Source organism: Sphaerodactylus townsendi, linkage group LG06 (assembly GCF_021028975.2).
Source record: "Sphaerodactylus townsendi isolate TG3544 linkage group LG06, MPM_Stown_v2.3, whole genome shotgun sequence".
Lineage (NCBI taxonomy): Eukaryota > Metazoa > Chordata > Lepidosauria > Squamata > Sphaerodactylidae > Sphaerodactylus > Sphaerodactylus townsendi.
Genome location: NC_059430.1, coordinates 129,675,143 through 129,693,178, shown reverse-complemented (window position 1 = coordinate 129,693,178; position 18,036 = coordinate 129,675,143). Strand labels below are relative to the sequence as shown.

Genomic DNA, 18,036 nt, shown 5'->3' with positions numbered 1-18,036 from the left:
TTAGCCCTACAAGATTATGAATTTGAGATTCGACATGTAAAGGGTAAGGACAATATTATTGCTGATGCACTAAGTCGTCAGGGTAATGGTTAATTATATATAATTGCCTGTATGATATGATTGGATCTAACTGAAATTTTGAGACATTTAGCCCCTAAATTTCAGCTGAAAAGGGGCATGTGAAGAGTTCAGGAACATTCTGAAAGTGTCAGTTGGAGGATGTGGCTCAGAACACAGGAAGGGCAGTTAGTGAGTGAGGGTTTAACTGAAGCTGAAGCCCAGTTCGTTTGGTCCTGAAGTTTTCTTTTGTTAATTCGTTAGAGCAACTTGTAAGCTTGCCTGTTATATGTAATAAACTACAAAAAAGAAGAAGTTTCTATGAGTGTATTGACTCAATAAGCAATTCAAGTAGAAGGGGACTGTGGAGTCTTCCTTGACAGGGGGGATATGATTGAAGTCTACAAAATTATGCATGGGGTAGAAAATGTTGACAGAGAGACATTTTTCTCTCTTTCTCACAATACTAGAACCAGGGGGCATACATTGAAAATGCTGGGGGGAAGAATTAGAACTAATAAAAGGAAACACTTCTTCACACAACGTGTGATTGGTGTTTGGAATATGCTGCCACAGGAGGTGGTGATGGCCACTCACCTGGATAGCTTTAAAAGGGGCTTGGACAGATTTATGGAGGAGAAGTCGATTTATGGCTACCAATCTTGATCCTCCTTGATCTGAGATTGCAAATGCCTTAACAGACCAGGTGCTCGGGAGCAACAGCCACAGAAGGCCATTGCGTTCACATCCTACATGTGAGCTCCCAAAGGCACCTGGTGGGCCACTGCGAGTAGCAGAGAGCTGGACTAGATGGACTTTGGTCTGATCCAGCTGGCTTGTTCTTATGTTCTTATGCAGTTTTATTCTCAATTCCTTTCCTAATGATCCCCAGCATAGAGTTTGCCTTTTTCACAGCTGCCATGCATTGAGTTGGCATTCCCATGGAACTATCAACTAAGACACCCAAATCCCTTTCCCACCCCGCAAGTTCTTGCTCCTCGGAGTTTTATGAGCCTGTCTCCCTTTTTTTTTAAGGTGGAAATGTTTGGGGTTGCTGCAAACGAGACCGGGGAAGAGAGCACGGCCCTGCTGGAGGAATTTTTGGCTCTGCAGAAAGAGATCTTCTCTGAGCTGGGGCTGCATTTCCAGTGAGATAAACACGGGCGACTCGCGGGGGGGGAGGGGGGGCGTTCACACCAGCTGGCGTGATTTGTGGGAGGAGCAGCGGGGTCCAAATTAACCGCTGTGGGACAGGGTGGATGCAGTGGGATCAGACAAATGGAACCGTGCAGCGGTGAATAGGCAGGGAATAAGCAACCGCCCGGCCGAGGCAAAAAAACGAAACCGCAAAGCGCAAGCAAGGAAAGGTCGGCACACAATTTATTTATTATTTATTTATTAAATTAAATTTATAGGCCGCCTCATCCCCGAAGGGCTCGAGGCGGCTCACAGCATGGCTGTTTCCAAACAGCCAATTAATACAGCATAAAACTTAACCCATTAAAACTTTACAGCAGGCAATAACAATAAATAGATTAAAACAGCAAGATTGTGTAAAGCCTATACACACACACAGGCGCCCGATCTAAAGGCCAAAAAGAAGAAAGAAAAAAGGGGGGAGGTCAATAGAAAGTGTTAGTGATTATTTCAGTGAGTATGCATCACAATTTCATAAACAGACATATCAGAAATCATAGTAGTAGTACCCTGTTTCCCCTAATATAAGACATCCCCGAAAAATAAGACGTAGTAGAGGTTTTGCTGAAGTGCGAAATAGAAGGCATCCCCCGAAAGTAAGACGTAGCAAAGTTTTTGTTCGGAAGCACAGCCGTTGATCAGAACACCAGAGCATGTAGCTGTGGAGCGGAAAAATAAGACATCCCCTGAAAAGAAGACATAGCGCATCTTTGGGAGCAAAAATTAATATAAGACACTGTCTTATATTCGGGGAAACACGGTATATCCTATTCATTCATAAATCTTGTTAAGTAGTCCATTATTCACACTCTCATTGTGAATGAAATAACTCCAAAGTTTTTGGAGATAATTAAGAGAGACTTTGGAGTTATTTCATTCACAAGGAGAGTGAATAATGGACTACTTAACAAGATTTAGGAATGAGTAGGATAGACTACTACTACGATTTCTGATATGTCTGTTTATGAAATTGTGATGCATATTCACTGAAATAATCACTAACACTTTCTATTGACATTGTGTGCCGACCTTTCCTTGGCTGTGATGGGATCCCTGCTTGCCGCTGTAAAAGATGCTGTGTTTCAATTTTTAGCCCACTTTTCTCAACCTTTAAGGAGTCTCAAAGTGGTTTCCAAACTCCTCCCCTTCTTCTCCCCGCAACAGACACCTTGTGAGGCAGGTGGGGCTGAGAGAGTCCTAAGAGAACTGTGACTGGCCCAAGGTCACCCGGCAGGCTTCATAGGGCAGAGTGGGGAAACAAACCTGGTTCACCAGATTAGAGCCCGTCGTTCTGAACCACCACGTCATGCTGGCTTTTGGCTGCACGGGCGGTCTACTAGGACTAGCCATTTGGCACGCCAGCCTCTCAGCTTCTGTTTCGACGATCTGTCTGCGTCCTAGAGACCCCTCCCAGCTCGCTCGTAAAGGCAGTGGCTGGCAGTCGAGTGCCCCGTTGGGCTTAACGGCTGAGAACACACCTGGAAATATGCCGGCTGCTGCTGCTAAGCGGGCCCGAGTTGCTGCGGAAATGTGTTCTCCATCTTCGAACCCTCCAACAACACGACGAATCGCTGCCCCAGTTCCCATCCCGGCTGGCCGATTTGTCAGCAATAATAGCTTTGTTATATAGCATAGACACACACACACACACCCAGCCGAGCCAACCAGGAATCCGTGGGCCGTCTGCATCTTGTAAAGTAAGCATCTCATTAAAGTCTGATGGTTCCGAGGCCTGGGGAAGGGAGGAGAATTGTTAGGTCTGGAACCTGACAGATCTTTGAGGGCTAGTTAAAAGGCGGGGGGTTGGGGGGGGGGAAGCATTTTCCAAACGCACCTGGCAGAAATGCAGCTTGGGGGTTTTGTATCGCAGTTGTCGCTTTTTGAACGTGACTGTCCTCAGCCAGGGGAGAAGTGAATCAGAACCAATAGGGGCTGGGAAAGAGGTTGTGGATCAGGTGGCAGAGCATCCGCTTTACCTAGAGAAGGTCCTAGATTTAGTATTTCACATCTCCAGTTAAAAAGGACCCAGCAGTAGGGGTTGCGAAAGAGTCTTAAGTGGGACCCAGGAGAGCCGCTGTGTTAGGTCTCGGAACCTTAAGCCAATAAACTAGCTCTGAAGTATCAATCAGCAGCCAATTGGCCATGCTGGCAGGGGCTGATGGGATTTGTAGTCCATAAACATCTGGAGGGCCGCAGGTTGCAGACCCCTGCTCTAGCCTGCTAATCAGCTGACCAAGGGTTGGCCAAACCCAGAGGCTGCTGCTGTCGTCAGCTTGTCTCTCTCTTTCCCGACAGGGTTCTGGATATGCCTACACAGGAACTGGGCCTGCCGGCCTACAGGAAGTTTGACATCGAGGCCTGGATGCCGGGTCGGGGTACGTACGGAGAGGTGAGTGGCAAAGAAGGAGAAAGCGGACTCGCCTGTTGTTGTGGGCATCCCAGTCCTGAAGACCCTCCCGGCTTTGTCCTTCCGGGTCAAGGCGGGAGAGCACTTCCGGGAGAGGACGGTGCAGGTTCCTCCTTGAGAGAAACAGTTCCTGTGAGGTGGGGTTTTGTTTGGCAGGGTGCACATTTGGGGACTGCCACCCCCCCACCCCCCGTCCTGCTGCAGCTGGTCTCTTGAGTCAGTCCTTCTGTGTGGAACTGCGAGCTCCGCACACAAGAGAAGAATACCTGTTGGTTGGTTTTTTGCTGTCAAGTCAAGCCGGTTTGCGGTGACCTCGCTGCAGGTGTTTGAAGGCAAGAGACATTCAGAGGTGGTTTGCCGTCGGCTGCCACTGCCCTGGATGGCCTTGGAGGTCTCCCACCCGAGACGCGTTGCTTCCCGGATGGGAGACCAGGTGTCACTGGCCGGCTGTCACGGAAGCGCAGGAGACAGATTGCAGCTGGCCAACGCAGTGGCGTAGGAGGTTAAGAGCTCGTGTATCTAATCTGGAGGAACCGGGTTTGATTCCCCGCTCTGCCGCCTGAGCTGTGGAGGCTTATCTGGGGGATTCAGATTAGCCTGTACACTCCCACACACGCCAGCTGGGTGACCTTGGGCTAGTCACTGTTCTTCGGAGCTCTCTCAGCCCCATCTACCTCACAGGGTGTTTGTTGTGAGGGGGGAAGGGCAAGGAGATTGTCAGCCCCTTTGAGTCTCCTGCAGGAGAGAAAGGGGGGATATAAATCCAAACTCTTCTTCTTCCCCCTGGGGGAATCTGGTGTGACCACCTCTCTCCCTCCTTCCCAGAAGAGTTTGGATTTACCCCACTCCTTTCTCTCCTGTAAGGAGACTCGAGTTGGCTTACAAGCTCCTTTCCCTTCCTCTCCACCTTGTGGGGCAGGTGGGGCTGGGAGAGCTCCCAAGAACTGTGACTGGCCCAAGGTCACCCAGCAGGAATGTAGGAGCGGGGAAACACAGCTGGTTCACCAGATAAGCCTCCGCCACTCAGGTGGAGGAGTGGGGCATCAAACCCGGTTCTCCAGATTAGAATCCACCTGCTCTTACCCACTGCACCACGCTGTCTCCTGCAGCCTCCCTCCAGCCCCACCCTGTTTCAGGATCGCATCAGGATGTGATTTGTGAGATTGCTCAGAGCGCTCGGGCTTTTTGACCCCCGCCCGTGGGTTTTTCGTTCCCCTTCCAGATCTCCAGCGCCTCCAACTGCACAGACTACCAGAGCCGGCGCCTGAACATCATGTACTACAACAGGCAGAGGCAGTTCCGTTACGCGCATACGGTGAGCACAGGTCGCTTATTCGCAGCATTGTAACCAATTTGCCCGGGTTCCCTTTCAGCTCTTTAAGCCAAAAGAGCAAGGAACCCCTTCTCCCTAAGCCAGTGATGGCGAATCTTTTCCAGACTGAGTGCCCAACTGCAACCCAAAACCCACTTATTTATCACAAAGTGCCAACGTGGCCATTTAACCTGAATACTGAGGTTTTAGTTTAGAAAAAATGGCTGGCTCCGAGGCTTGGGTTACTCGGGAGTAAGCTTGGTGGTAGTCGTTGGCTTTGCTTTGAAGCAACTGTGCAACTCTTCGAACAGGTGAATCACGACCCTGGGAGGGTTTACTCAGAAGCAAGCCCCATTGCCAGCAACCGAGCTTACTCCCAGGTAAAGGATCGCGCTTTAGTTCTTCGCATGAAAATCAGTGGGGTTAACAGTGCTTAACAGGGTTACCTACACTGCTTTCCCAAAACTAGGTCTTAGCTTTAATGCTAATAATCGAGCCCAGCAGCCCAGGCCAGCCTAGATGTGTGTGTGTGGGGGGAGTGATTTTCCACACCCCAAATGATGAACTCTGTTTGTGCGTGCCCACAGAGAGGGCTCTGAGTGCCACCTCTGGCACCCGTGCCATAGGTTCACCATCACTGCCCTAAGCCAAGGGAAAAGTAGTGATTCAGACCAAATGTTTCCTAGGAGTTCCCCTTAAGCCCTTTAAGCCAAAAGGACAGGGAATCCTTCTCTCCTCAAGCCAGAGGAGAAATAGAGATGCCTCTCTAGCTAGGGTCTCCGTGTCAGCCTCCTAAGCCAAGGGGGCAAGGGACCCTTCTCCCCTCAAGCCAGAGGGAAGGAAGAGAGGCAAAGAAAGCCAATCGCAGACAAAGTCTTAGAGAATAAAGCAAAGTTTTATTTCTAAGCCAGCACAGGTCTCACCAGTGAGGAGAGCTGCCCCGAACTGCTGAAAGGTCCAAGGTTTTAAAGGGTCTTCTGGGGTTACATCAAAGCAGAGTCATATACATTTCAAAAAGATTTAGGATTGCAACAAATTATCACACGTCAAGCATTTGTAGAAGTTCCCAAACATTCCAGGATGTTCCCAAAACAAAGTAAATTAGAAATGCAAAGCTAGTCATCCGTTTGCATCCTGATTGCCTTTTGCTCTGGTGGAGCCCCTTCCTTATGAGGAGAGGCTGCAGCGTTTGGGACTCTTTAGTTTGGAGAGGAGACGTCTGAGGGGGGATAGGATTGAAGCCTATAAAATTATGCCTGGGGTAGAAAATGTCAACAGAGAGACATTTTTCTCTCTTTCTCACAATACTAGAACCAGGGGGCATCCATTGAAAATGCTGGGGGGAAGAATTAGGACTAATAAAAGGAAACACTTCTTCACACAACATGTGATTGGTGTTTGGAATATGCTGCCACAGGAGGTGGTGATGGCCACGAACCTGGATAGCTTTAAAAAGGGCTTGGACAGATTGATGGAGGAGAAGTCGATCTATGGCTACCAATCTTCATCCTCTTTGAACTGAGATTGCAAATGCCTGAGCAGACCAGGTGCTCAGGAGCAACAGCCGCAGAATCCTGCATGTAAGCTCCCAAAGGCACCTGGTGGGCCACTGGGGAGGAGGAGGAGGAGGAGGGGGAGGAGGAGTTTGGATTTATACCCCCCCCCCTTTCTCTCCTGCAGGAGACTCAAAGGGGCTGACAATCTCCTTGCCCTTCCCCCCTCACAACAAAAACCCTGTGAGGTGGGTGGGGCTGAGAGAGCTCCGAGAAGCTGTGACTAGCCCAAGGTCACCCAGCTGGCGTGTGTGGGAGTGCACAGGCTAATCTGAATTCCCCAGATAAGCCTCCACAGCTCAAGCAGCAGAGCGGGGAATCAAACCCGGTTCCTCCAGATTAGAATGCACCGGCTCTTAACCACTACGTCACTGCATTGTTTAGGACAGACAGTTCACTCCTTCGGGAAGGCAGATAAGGATGAACGGCTAAGCTCTGTCGACTAGTTTCGTGCGAGCAGCGGGAGGCCTCCGTAGCCTTGAGCGATGATAATGGCTGGGCCATCCGCAGCCTGGGCTGGACGTGCAAACTGCCGGGCCCAGAATGTCGTGCGCCTGACCCCCTCCCCCTTCTCTGTCCTTCTCCGCAGCTCAACGGCACGGCCTGCGCAGTTCCCCGAATGCTGATCGCTATTCTTGAGTCCAACCAACGCAAGGTTTGTTCCAGCACTGAAAAGTTTCTGTGCACCCAGGAGATGCCGCCGTGATTGTTGTTTACAACACTAGATCCCGCCTTTCTGCCCTTACGAGGGCGACCAAAGCCGCTAACCGTTTAAAACGCACAAGATGAAATTACATTAATAAAATCCACACAGCTGCCAGACGGACGTCGTGAAAACGGTTTTTAAAAGAGTTAAAATGCACACGGAACTGTTAAAATATACTGTATATACTCGCATATAAGTCGAATTTTTCAGCACATTTTTTGTGCTGAAAATGCCCCCCTCGACTTATATGCGAGTGAGGTGTATTTTAAAAAATATTTTGGGGTTTTTATTTTGTCAGCTGCCAGGGGGTGCAGTTTTTAGGCTAGCAGCACCAAAATTTCAGGGATTTTTCAAGAGACTCTCCTGATGACACGACTCAAGTTTGGTAAAGTTTGGTTCAGGGGGTCCAAAGTTATGGAACCCCAAAGTGGGTGCTCCCATCCCCCATTGTTTCCAATGGAAGCTAATAGTAGATGGGGCTACCCTTTTGTGGGTCCATAACTTTGGACCCCCTGAACCAAACTTCACCAAACCTGGGTGGTATCATCAGGAGGGTTTCCTAAAGATACTTTGAGATGTTGGTTCTGCTAACATAAACATTCCTCCCCTGACCAAAAATCCAGTTTTGAAGGATTTTAGCTCTTGTGTTTTAGCTTGCTTGCTGGTTGAGCTAAGGTTTTTGTACTTTTAAAGTTATTGTTGATACCATATTGTTCTTGTTGACCCTCTTTTCCACTTACAGAGCTAGTTTACTGTTTTTCCTTGAAATAAATATTCAAGAACATTTAACCTACTGATGCCTCAATTAATGTAATTTTATTGGTATCTATTTTTATTTTTGAAATGTGCCAGTAGCTGCTGCATTTCCCACCCTCGACTTTTACGCGAGTCAATAAGTTTTCCCAGTTTTTTGTGGTAAAATTAGGTGCCTCGACTTATATGCGGGTCAACTTATACATGAGTATATACGGTATTTAAAAACGTAAAAACCTTGGTTGGGAAGGAGGGATCATTGAGGGGATGCCAAACAGGGACAAAAGTTCTGTGATGTGTGAAAGAGCGGGGCAGTTTGCAGAGAGGTGTTGTGGGTGGTTTTCCTTGCTTCGTGGGAGCAAAGGAACGAGATGAGACTCAGGCCCTTTCCGCACTGCAAATGTAAAGCGGGTTGCAGCCGGGATAAATGTCCAGCGTGGCCCCAGGCCGTTCGCATGGCAGGCCGTCAGTGAGTGAATCGGCTTTGCACAGAGGTGTGTGATTTTTTTTATTTACCTCCCACTGGTGCATAGCCATGAGCGAACCCCTGCAACCATGTTGTCTGACGTTATGACCCTTTGCGCCTGCATGGCTATGCTGATGGGCACGAAGACATTTTTTTAAAAAGGAATGCGTAGCCGAATAAAGAGCCTTCCTGCCCGGCCGTTTGCTCGGAAGCTGCTCCAACCTGAGATTTAGAAAACAAAAACGTGGATAGTGCAATTCTGGAATAACCCGTTTTGGGGGAAATAACGTGGGGCAAACTCGCTTTAGGGGTGGGATCCGTGCGAAGTCCCCCCCCCTCCAAAAAACCAGGTTTTTTAACCATTCATTCATTTAGCCTTTATTTGGCATAAACAGTATAAAATCATATCTAAATCGCATCAAAATACAAGCTTGCAACATATAACAAATGAAGTTGATTCATACATACTGTTGCTTATGGGATATTTCCAGCAGAAAGTTCGCAGCCATTTTACAGAATATAGCATCAGAATTATTTAATAAGAACAATAGTCTGCTTAGTTCATCCAGCTCGCTAGGTATCATAGAAAGCAACCTAGAGTATTTGACTCTAATACTTGCCGATTTAGGACAACGGAATAATTGGTGAGTTGATGTTTCTAATTGATTTGTACCACATGAACACACCCTTTTGCACATTTCTAGATTGTTATATCTACCTCGTAGTATGGCAGAAGGGAAAACATTGAAGCGAGCGAGTGAAAAAACTCTTCTCTGATCTGGATTGGTCAGATGATACAGATAGGAGGCCATTCTGTTATGTTGTCAGGGGATTGATAGATGTGAAGGTGAACAAGTTTTCCTCGCTGCCAGAGTTAAATAGTTCCATTCTCTCACCAACAATTTTTGTTTTAATAATTTATACGATTCTGAACAAGTTAAGGGTAGAAGGGAGTCAAGGGGTTTTTTAACCGTTGTTATCCCAGGTTTATTGGCCCGTGCGGAAAGGGCCTTGGCCTCTTGCGCCCTCCAAAGAACTGGAAGCCCTGGTCAGCTCTCTTGTGGCTTTACCAATCAACAAGATTCTTGTCTCTTCTTGCCTCATCAAATTTTTCACTCCCAAGGTTGTGGGGAGAAAACGCTGCGTTCTGTTCCCCTCTCGGGGCTGCCAAAACTGGTTCCCCCTCCACGGCTTCCCTCTCCTTTTGCTGAGCCTGGCTGACGGCAGAGTTTGGATTTGAAGAAGAGTTTGGATTTTTATCCCCCCTTTCTCTCCTGCAGGAGACTCAAAGGGGCTGACAATCTCCTTGCCCTTCCCCCCTCACAACAAACACCCTGTGAGGTGGGTGGGGCAGAGAGAGCTCCGAGAAGCTGTGACTAGCCCAAGGTCACCCAGCTGGTGTGTGTGGGAGTGCACAGGCTAATCTGAATTCCCCAGATAAGCCTCCACAGCTCAAGCGGCAGAGCGGGGAATCAAACCCGGTTCCTCCAGATTAGATACACGAGCTCTTAACCTCCTATGCCACTGCTGCGAGTTGTGCTGTGGTTGTGTTGGTGTCGTGCCCATGCCAGAACGTTTGGGTTTTCTGCAGGGAGGCAGTCAGAAAGGCTCCTCAGCAACTCCCGAGAAAATGTCTTCTGGCTTCCTCTTGGAGCCGGTCAGTGGGGCGGAAGGGAGCATGTTCCCATGGGAAGCTTGGCAAAGAAGAAGAAGAAGAGTTTGGATTTATATCCCCCCTTTCTCTCCTGCAGGAGACTCAAAGGGGCTGACAATCTCCTTGCCCTTCCCCCCTCATAACAAGCACCCTGTGAGGTAGGTGGGGCTGAGAGAGCTCCGAGAAGCTGTGACTAGCCCAAGGTCACCCAGCTGGCGTGTGTGGGAGTGTACAGGCTAATCTGAATTCCCCAGACAAGCCTCCACAGCTCAGGCGGCAGAGCTGGGAATCAAACCCGGTTCCTCCAGATTAGATACACGAGCTCTTAACCTCCTACACCACTGCTGTAGGGCTTGTGCCAGACCCCTGATACAAGCAAGAGAAGTGGGGGAGAAGCGGAGGGTGCAAGCGGCAGTTTGTACATGCACAGGGGTATTCTTGACAGCAACACGCCTTCACTGGACCCCATAGTAGACAGTGGTCAAAAGCCTGAGCTGTGAGCCAGAACGTTTTGAGTGTGCCACTGTCCCTCCTCGGTTGCCCCACGTACCCAGTAGGGACGGTAGCAGGGGACTATCTTTCAGCACGCTCCTGAAGTTTGAAGAGAGGCCTGAGTGTCCAAAGCAGGGGTCTAAATGCCATCTGTTCCCCAGTCAACTCTGCTCTGGGGCTTTCCCCTGGGATCCTTGGCTAGAGTGACATCTGATGTGCTCTATTAACTCAGTTTTATGTCATGTAGAGCAAGCAGCCTCAGCCTTTTTGAACCCTTGGGCACTTTTAGAATTCCAACATAGCGTGGTAATGGCTGCCACAGAAGAGCCGCTGTAGGAGGCACGGCTAGCCCAGAAATGACTTCCGTGGCCTACTAGCAGTGGCGTAGGAGGTTAAGAGCTCATGTATCTAATCTGGAGGAACTGGGTTTGATTCCCAGCTCTGCCGCCTGAGCTGTGGAGGCTTCTCTGGGGAATTCAGATTAGCCTGTGCACTCCCACACACACCAGCTGGGTGACCTTGGGCTAGTCACAGCTTCTCGGAGCTCTCTCAGCCCCACCTACCTCACAGGGTGTTTGTTGTGAGGGGGGAAGGGCAAGGAGATTGTCAGCCCCTTTGAGTCTCCTGCAGGAGGGAAAGGGGGGATATAAATCCAAACTCTTCTTCTCTTCTTCTTCCTTGTGCTGAGCTGCCAAAACAATCTTTTTAAAAATCTGCACAGTTGATCACATCTCCAGTGGCAAAAGTCCCGCCCAGCGTCTAAAAACCCTTGGCAGGTGAGCACCATGGACCCCAGATATAGACAGTGAGAAAGAAGGCCTGGGCTTGCTACAGTGGGTTAACTCTGCCTCTGTCCCTCTGTCCCTCAAACTCTATGCTGGGGATAATTAGGAAAGGAATTGAGAATAAAACTGCAAAGATTGTCATACCCTTATATAAAGCCGTGGTGCGACCGCACTTGGAGTCCTGTGTCCAGTTCTGGTCGCCACATCTCAAAAAGGATATCGAAGAGATAGAAAAAGTGCCGAGAAGGGCAACGAGGATGATTGAGGGACTGGAGCACCTTCCCTATGAGGAGAGGCTGCAGCGTTTGGAACTCTTTAGTTTGGAGAGGAGACGTCTGAGGGGGGATATGATTGAAGTCTATCAAATTATGCATGGGGTAGAAAATGTCGACAGAGATAAATTTTTCTCTCTTTCTCACAATACTAGAACCAGGGGGCATCCATTGAAAATGCTGGGGGGGAAGAATTAGGACTAATAAAAGGAAACCACACAGCACCAAAGGAAACACTTCTTCACGCAACGTGTGATTGGTGTTTGGAATATGCTGCCACAGGAGGTGGTGATGGCCACTAACCTGGATAGCTTTAAAAGGGGCTTGGACAGATTTATGGAGGAGAAGTCGATCTATGGCTCCCAATCTTGATCCTCCTTGATCTGAGATTGCAAATGCCTTAACAGTCCAGGTGCTCAGGAGCAACAGTCGCAGAAGGCCATTGCTTTCACATCCTGCATGTGAGCTCCCAATGGCACCTGGTGGGCTACTGCGAGTAGCAGAGAGCTGGACTGGATGGACTCTGCTCTGATCCAGCTGGCTTGTTCTTATGTTCTTCTGTTCTCCTCCTACCTGCAGGATGGCAGCGTTCGAGTGCCGGAGGTCCTGCAGTCGCTAGTGGGCAAGGAAATCATCGGCAAGCCTGGCTACACCCCACTGAAATACATTGGCCCAAACCAGCCCAGGAAACCCTGACGTGGCGGCCAAAGGAAACTGGGGCGTGTTGGGAAAGAGCGGAAAGACCCCTCGAGATCCAGACTGGGAGGACGGCAAGAAGGAACAAAGGGGGTGCCACTGCTTGGGAGTTCTGCTCTCTGGTGACAGAAGCCGGGCTGGCAGGGGTTAAAAGCCAGCAGCAAGGTGATCTTCACACCTGCACCCCACGGAAGACTCATGCCTTCATGGGAGGCCTCACAGACTTGGGTGTGTCGGACACATTGCGATTTGGAGGTTTTGACATCTATCGCACAGGGGGATGTCTGAGCAGCCCAGAGGTTTTCCAGAAGAGCCGGGCCCCAGTATTGTGTATGTGTTGGGGGAGGTCTAGCTTCCCTAACCAGCACTCCTGAACTGTTCTCCCCCCCACCCCAAGTCTGAAATCTGACTTTTCTCCTTCATGTGGTCTTCTTAACCCACCAACCAATCAGGGATCTCTTCTATTGGAGGGTCAAGTTTTGGCTTTGGCATAAGAGAATAGAATAGCCGATGAAACGGGATGAAAGTGGTCATACAATAAAAGTGACTGGTTTACAGAAAAAAGAGGATTTGTTTTGATTCATCAGTATCCTGTTTGTCTGCTTTAAGCCTCATTGAGGGGAGTTTTAAAGATAAAATTTCTGCGTCTCATGCATTCTCATTATCAAAAAAGCGCCCAACCTTTACTTCTGTCCAAATCCAAATCCAAAACCTTTATTAGGCATAAAACCAGTGTGTGTCATGAATTCCAAATACAGTAAAAAGATCATTATTACACAACTTGCAGTACACAGAGTAAAAAATGTAGCAACAGCTTCAGAGATTTCAGCATTAGAGTTATTTAGAAGCTTAGCCATTTTTACCTTATCAGAAAGAAGCATAAATCCTGTTGGTCATACAGTTCTCAGATCAGTTCTGATGTTGTTAGATTTTGAACAGTGAAGCAGAGTATGAGAAAGTGAATCAGTTGTATCAGGACAACATCGACAGCAACGCTCATTTTGTGGGATATTAGAGAAGCGACCTTGGAGATGTACTGACGGAAAAGAGTTACACCTTGCTCTAGTCGTGACCCATCTGCAATTGTAATTGACAAGATGTCTTTACTTCTGTCATTATCTGTCCTTGTTCCTCTTTCCTTCTTCCAAATAGCTGGACTCTCTTCCTCAGGAAAGCGTAGAAGCTCTGTTCTCCTTTTTATCTTCACAAAAACCTTGCAGTGTAGGTTAATGGCAAAGGTAAGGACTGGCCGATGGTTGTCATGTGAGCTTCCTGGCGGAGTGGGAATTAGAACTCCAGTCTTCTCGGTGGTTTCATATGATCAGGTTTGGCCTGCGCGGGTTTCTCCAGAGCTCATGTTCATAATTATCAGTTCGCCAGCATGGCCAATTGGCCATGCTGGCAGGGGCTGATGGGAATTGTAGTCCATGAACATCTGGAGAGCCGCAGGTTGCAGACCCCTGTTCTAGACTGACCCTCTATTACAGGGGTGGGCAATTATTTTTTCCATGGGGCCGCATAAGAGTTGTGAAAGTACATTGTGGAGGGTCTGGCCAGCAGGTATGCAGTGAGTTTTGAAGCCCGCGAGAAGCCGGCAGCCATAGGCGAATTCGGCTTCTGCGTATGCCCAAAGGCGCTCGCCCCCCAGCAACGGCAGGGGTAGTCAGGGTCATCCGCCGGTCGGATGGGCCCGCGGGTTTATAAGGCAATGCCCAGGTCTGCTCTATTAATCCTCACTGATTGCCTCGATCAAAACTATTGACCATTTAGGCAGGCAAATAAATAGACAAAAATTAAACGTGTGCCCTGCATGATGCACACGAGGTGGCCTGATACGGAATCGAACCATCAGTCCATCGAAGTCAAGATTGGCTGCTCAGACCAGCAGCAGCTGTCCGGGGTCTCAGGAGGACGTCTTTCCATTTTTACTTTTATTTCAAAATGTATACCCTTCCACGCCCTGGCAGCAGCATCCCATCACAACACACAACAGGCAGAAAAGCCATCTAACAAAAAATACATTTCAGTTTAAAACCTACATCATTTAAACACAGTAAAAGTAAATATCAAGCAACTTGGTGATATCAGAACTTTTAAAAAAATAATATTTTATTAATTTTCTCAAATATAATTTAAAAACAGAAAAGAAAATATAGAAAGAGGAAAAAAGAAATTACTGTTACCTATAAACACACACTCTCTCTCTCTCTGTGTGTGTGTATGTTTATATATATTTGTTACCATCTAACCCAGGGGTGGGCAATTATTTTTTCCATGGGACCGCATAAGAAACAGAAAATATTGTGGAGGGTCAATAAAAGGCCAGGCGGTAAGCGTGTTGGCCCCGCGAGAAGCCGGGCAGCCAAGGGCAACCGGGCTTCAAGCGGGTTTTCAAAGGCCAGCTTCGCTCCCAGCACGCCGGGGCTAGTTGTGGTCATCCGGCGCGGGCCGATTGTGGCCATGTGGGCCATATATAATGCCCAGGTCTGATCTAACCTCTAGTTCCCAAACAGCAATAAGTTTCTAGTAAGCAAGTTACTTGTATCTTAATAACAAACTAATATTCTTACTATTGTTATTATTATTGAGACCACGTCTCAAGATGGAATTCCAAAACCTTTGTTTTCCCCTTCTCAGGAAAATTCTGTTCAGGCCACGAGGTAACTTAGGCCTTTGACGTTTCATCCTGGCACCTTTGTATGGCTTCCTGTCCTCCCTCCAGGAGATCAAAAGGCAAAGATGCTTTTCACAGTCATATGTGACTTCCCTTTGCTGTAGCGATAGCATCATTCCAGGACAGAGATATAACAACCTGGGAAAGCCAGTTCCCCTCCAGAACTGGCTCTCTCAAGCTAGGGACTTGCTGCCTTCTGTAAACACTGCAGATCAAGAATCCAGAGTAGCTTATTGATTTGAGGTCCAAGACATAACACCAACCCGTTCACTGCACATCTGTAACACAAATGTAATTTTATTTTTGCATGGGAGGGGGAAGTGATCCAGGCAGTGGTGGGATCCAAAAATTTTAGTAACAGGTTCCCATGGTGGTGGGATTCAAACTGTGGCATAGCACCAATGGGGCTGGGTGGGGCACGACGGGGGTGTGGCCGGGCATTCCGGGGGCGGGGCATTCCTGGCGGGCCTGGTGGTAAGGACGCGAGCCGCTTCGCCACCGGTCCTGGGCTGGAACGAATCGCACGCAGGGCGCAGGGCTGCCACGCACGCCGGGTGCACCTCCTGCTAGACTGCTTCAAGTTCTGCGCGCTACTGCTGAGAGGAGGGGCGTAACTGAGGCAAAAACCACGTGGCAAAATCACCCATTAGTAACCCCCTCTCGGCACACACAAATAATTAGTAACCTAGTCTCGGGAACCTGTGAGAACCTGCTGGATCCCACCTCTGGATCCAGGTCAGACACAGCTTTGTGGCTTCCTTGAGTTTTATGTTAGCTGCCGTGGGCCAAATGCTCGTTTCCTCGGATGCACCAGCTTCCCCGAGTTCTTGTGGTCAGGCTGGTGGAGGGTGGGGGGTCTCCCAGGCTGGTGCTCAGGGGGTCCAAAGAAAGGCAGAAGGGGGCAGCTACTCTGCTTCTATGTCTTGCTCTTTTATGTGTGTGTGTGTGTGAAGTGGCTTCCTGAGCCAGCTGCTTCTCCATTGCCTTTCCCCAGCTTGGTGCACAACAGCTCTCCAGGGCGGGCGCACCTGCCTTCCTTTTATGCCACAGACAGGTTTCAAGCCAGAAAGCTCCCCGGGACACAGCTGTGAACAATAACCCTACAACAAAGAGACAGCAGAACAGAGAAAGGAGAGGTCAGCAACGGGAGACAGATGGAAATCCCCCTGCCAGAAAGAGCTGCTGTGCAAACCTAACTCTCTCCTAATTACACAAAGCAGCTAAAAAAAATTGCTGCAGCTGCTCTCCATAATGTTAGCAGGGAACTTTTAACTGACGCAGGATTCTTCTACCAGTGTAGGTGCCGAACTGGCTTGAGGCTTTGTTTTTTTAGAAGGCAGAACATTTAAATTTTATTTATTTACTTAGAAATGTTTCTCCCCAACCTCCTCTCTTCCATTTGGTCACTACAACATCCCTGTGAGGTAGGTTAGACCTAATGAAAGAGAGAGAGTGTGTGTTTGACCCAAGATCCTTCTGCTCCAACACTCCACTGTGGTTCTGGGGGGAATGGGCCCAAGTCAGTCTCCATTTCATGCATCAACATGTGCACGCTGGCAGGTTCTGTTTCTTCCCGCTCCCGTGAGTCGGGCAGAAGTGCCAGAGCGGGGGAAGGCACCATGTCCGTGCCCCTGGCCGGGCTTCCTCCGCCACTGCTGGTGCCTGCTGCCCCCTCCTTTCTGGGAAAGTTCAGCACCATCCCCGTGAATCCAGGCTATCCGGAGAGCAGGCAGCTTTGCCAAACCAGGAAATGAGGCTGTCTGGGCCAAGGGGAAGAGGGCCAAGGAGACGGAGGAGTGGACAGCTGGTGAGAAAGGAGAACTGAGTGGCCAAAGCTCTTGGTGCTACGCCACTGCCTGTGCAGCTACGCATGTGTTGCAGGAAATTTTAAAAAGAGAGACGCATCTCCATGCAAGGATGCAAAAGCAGCCTGGATTGTGGGCTCCACGGGCTCCAATCGCTGTCTGCACAGAATGCATGTGAGCGGGAAAACAGGTTCCTTTATAAAGACTGCAACCCACTGTACATTTGCTGTGTGAATGACCGTTATGGCTCCCTCCAAGTGGACACGTTCCACTGTATACACAGCCAAGCCATACGGATCCCTACCTTCTGCCCCTCCACACATATCTATATCAGTCTGCCAATGGAAGCTACATTTTGTGCATCTGATGAAGTGCTCTATAGTCGGAGGAGGAGGAGGAGGAGGAGGAGGGGTAGTTTGGATTTATATCCCCCCCTTTCTCTCCTGTAGGAGACTCCAGCGGGGCTGACACCTCTTTGCCCTTCCCTCACAACAAACACCCCTGTGAGGTAGGTGGGGCTGAGAGAGCTCCAAAAAAGCTGTGACTAGTCCAAGGTCACCCAGCTGATGTGTGGGAATGTACAGGCTAATCTGAATTCCCCAGGATAAGTTTCCAGCTTCCTTCCTAAGCGGCAGAGCGGGGAATCAAACCCCGGTTCCTCCAGATCAGAGTGTACCTGCTCTTAGCTACCAGTTCTTAGCCACTAATGCCACCGCTGCTCTTAGCCACTGTTTTAAGCCACGTCCGCCTCACTGCTCTTAGCCACTGCTCTTAGCCACTACGCCACTGCTGCTCTTAGCCACTGCTCTTAGCCATTACGCCACTGTAGAGGTTAAGAGCAGGTGGACTCTAAACTGGAGAACTGGGCTCAATTCCCAACTCCTCCCCATGAGTTGTCTGGTAAACTGGATTGGTTTCCTCACTCCTGCACATGAAGCCTGCTGGGTGACCTTGTTCTCTCTGAACTCTCTCAGCCCCACCTACCTCACAAGGTGTCTGCTGTGGGGAGCGGAAGGGAAAGGACCCAGTAAGCCGCCTTTAGCCTCCTTGAGGCAGGGTACAAACCCAAACTCTTCTTCATCTTCTTCACGCACACGCAGCCAACCCAGACGGATCCCTACCCCTGCCCCTCCACACATATCTATATCAGTCTGCCAATGGAAGCTACATTTTGTGCATCTGATGAAGTGCTCTATAGTCCACGAAG

At 49.1% G+C, this 18,036-nt stretch overlaps 1 protein-coding gene across 1 annotated transcript in view; it reads left to right on the top strand.

Annotated features, from left to right (window-relative positions):
- Positions 1-12,914, top strand: part of SARS2 (seryl-tRNA synthetase 2, mitochondrial) — a 60,408-nt gene extending 47,494 nt beyond the window's left edge. Inside the window, exons 13-18 of the mRNA XM_048501739.1 lie at positions 1,093-1,205; positions 3,550-3,643; positions 4,884-4,976; positions 5,285-5,353; positions 7,116-7,181; positions 12,234-12,914. Coding sequence (XP_048357696.1) covers positions 1,093-1,205; positions 3,550-3,643; positions 4,884-4,976; positions 5,285-5,353; positions 7,116-7,181; positions 12,234-12,350 — 552 coding nt within the window. The 3' untranslated portion in view covers positions 12,351-12,914. The remainder of the gene's footprint in view (positions 1-1,092; positions 1,206-3,549; positions 3,644-4,883; positions 4,977-5,284; positions 5,354-7,115; positions 7,182-12,233) is intronic.
- Positions 12,915-18,036: the final 5,122 nt, after the last annotated feature.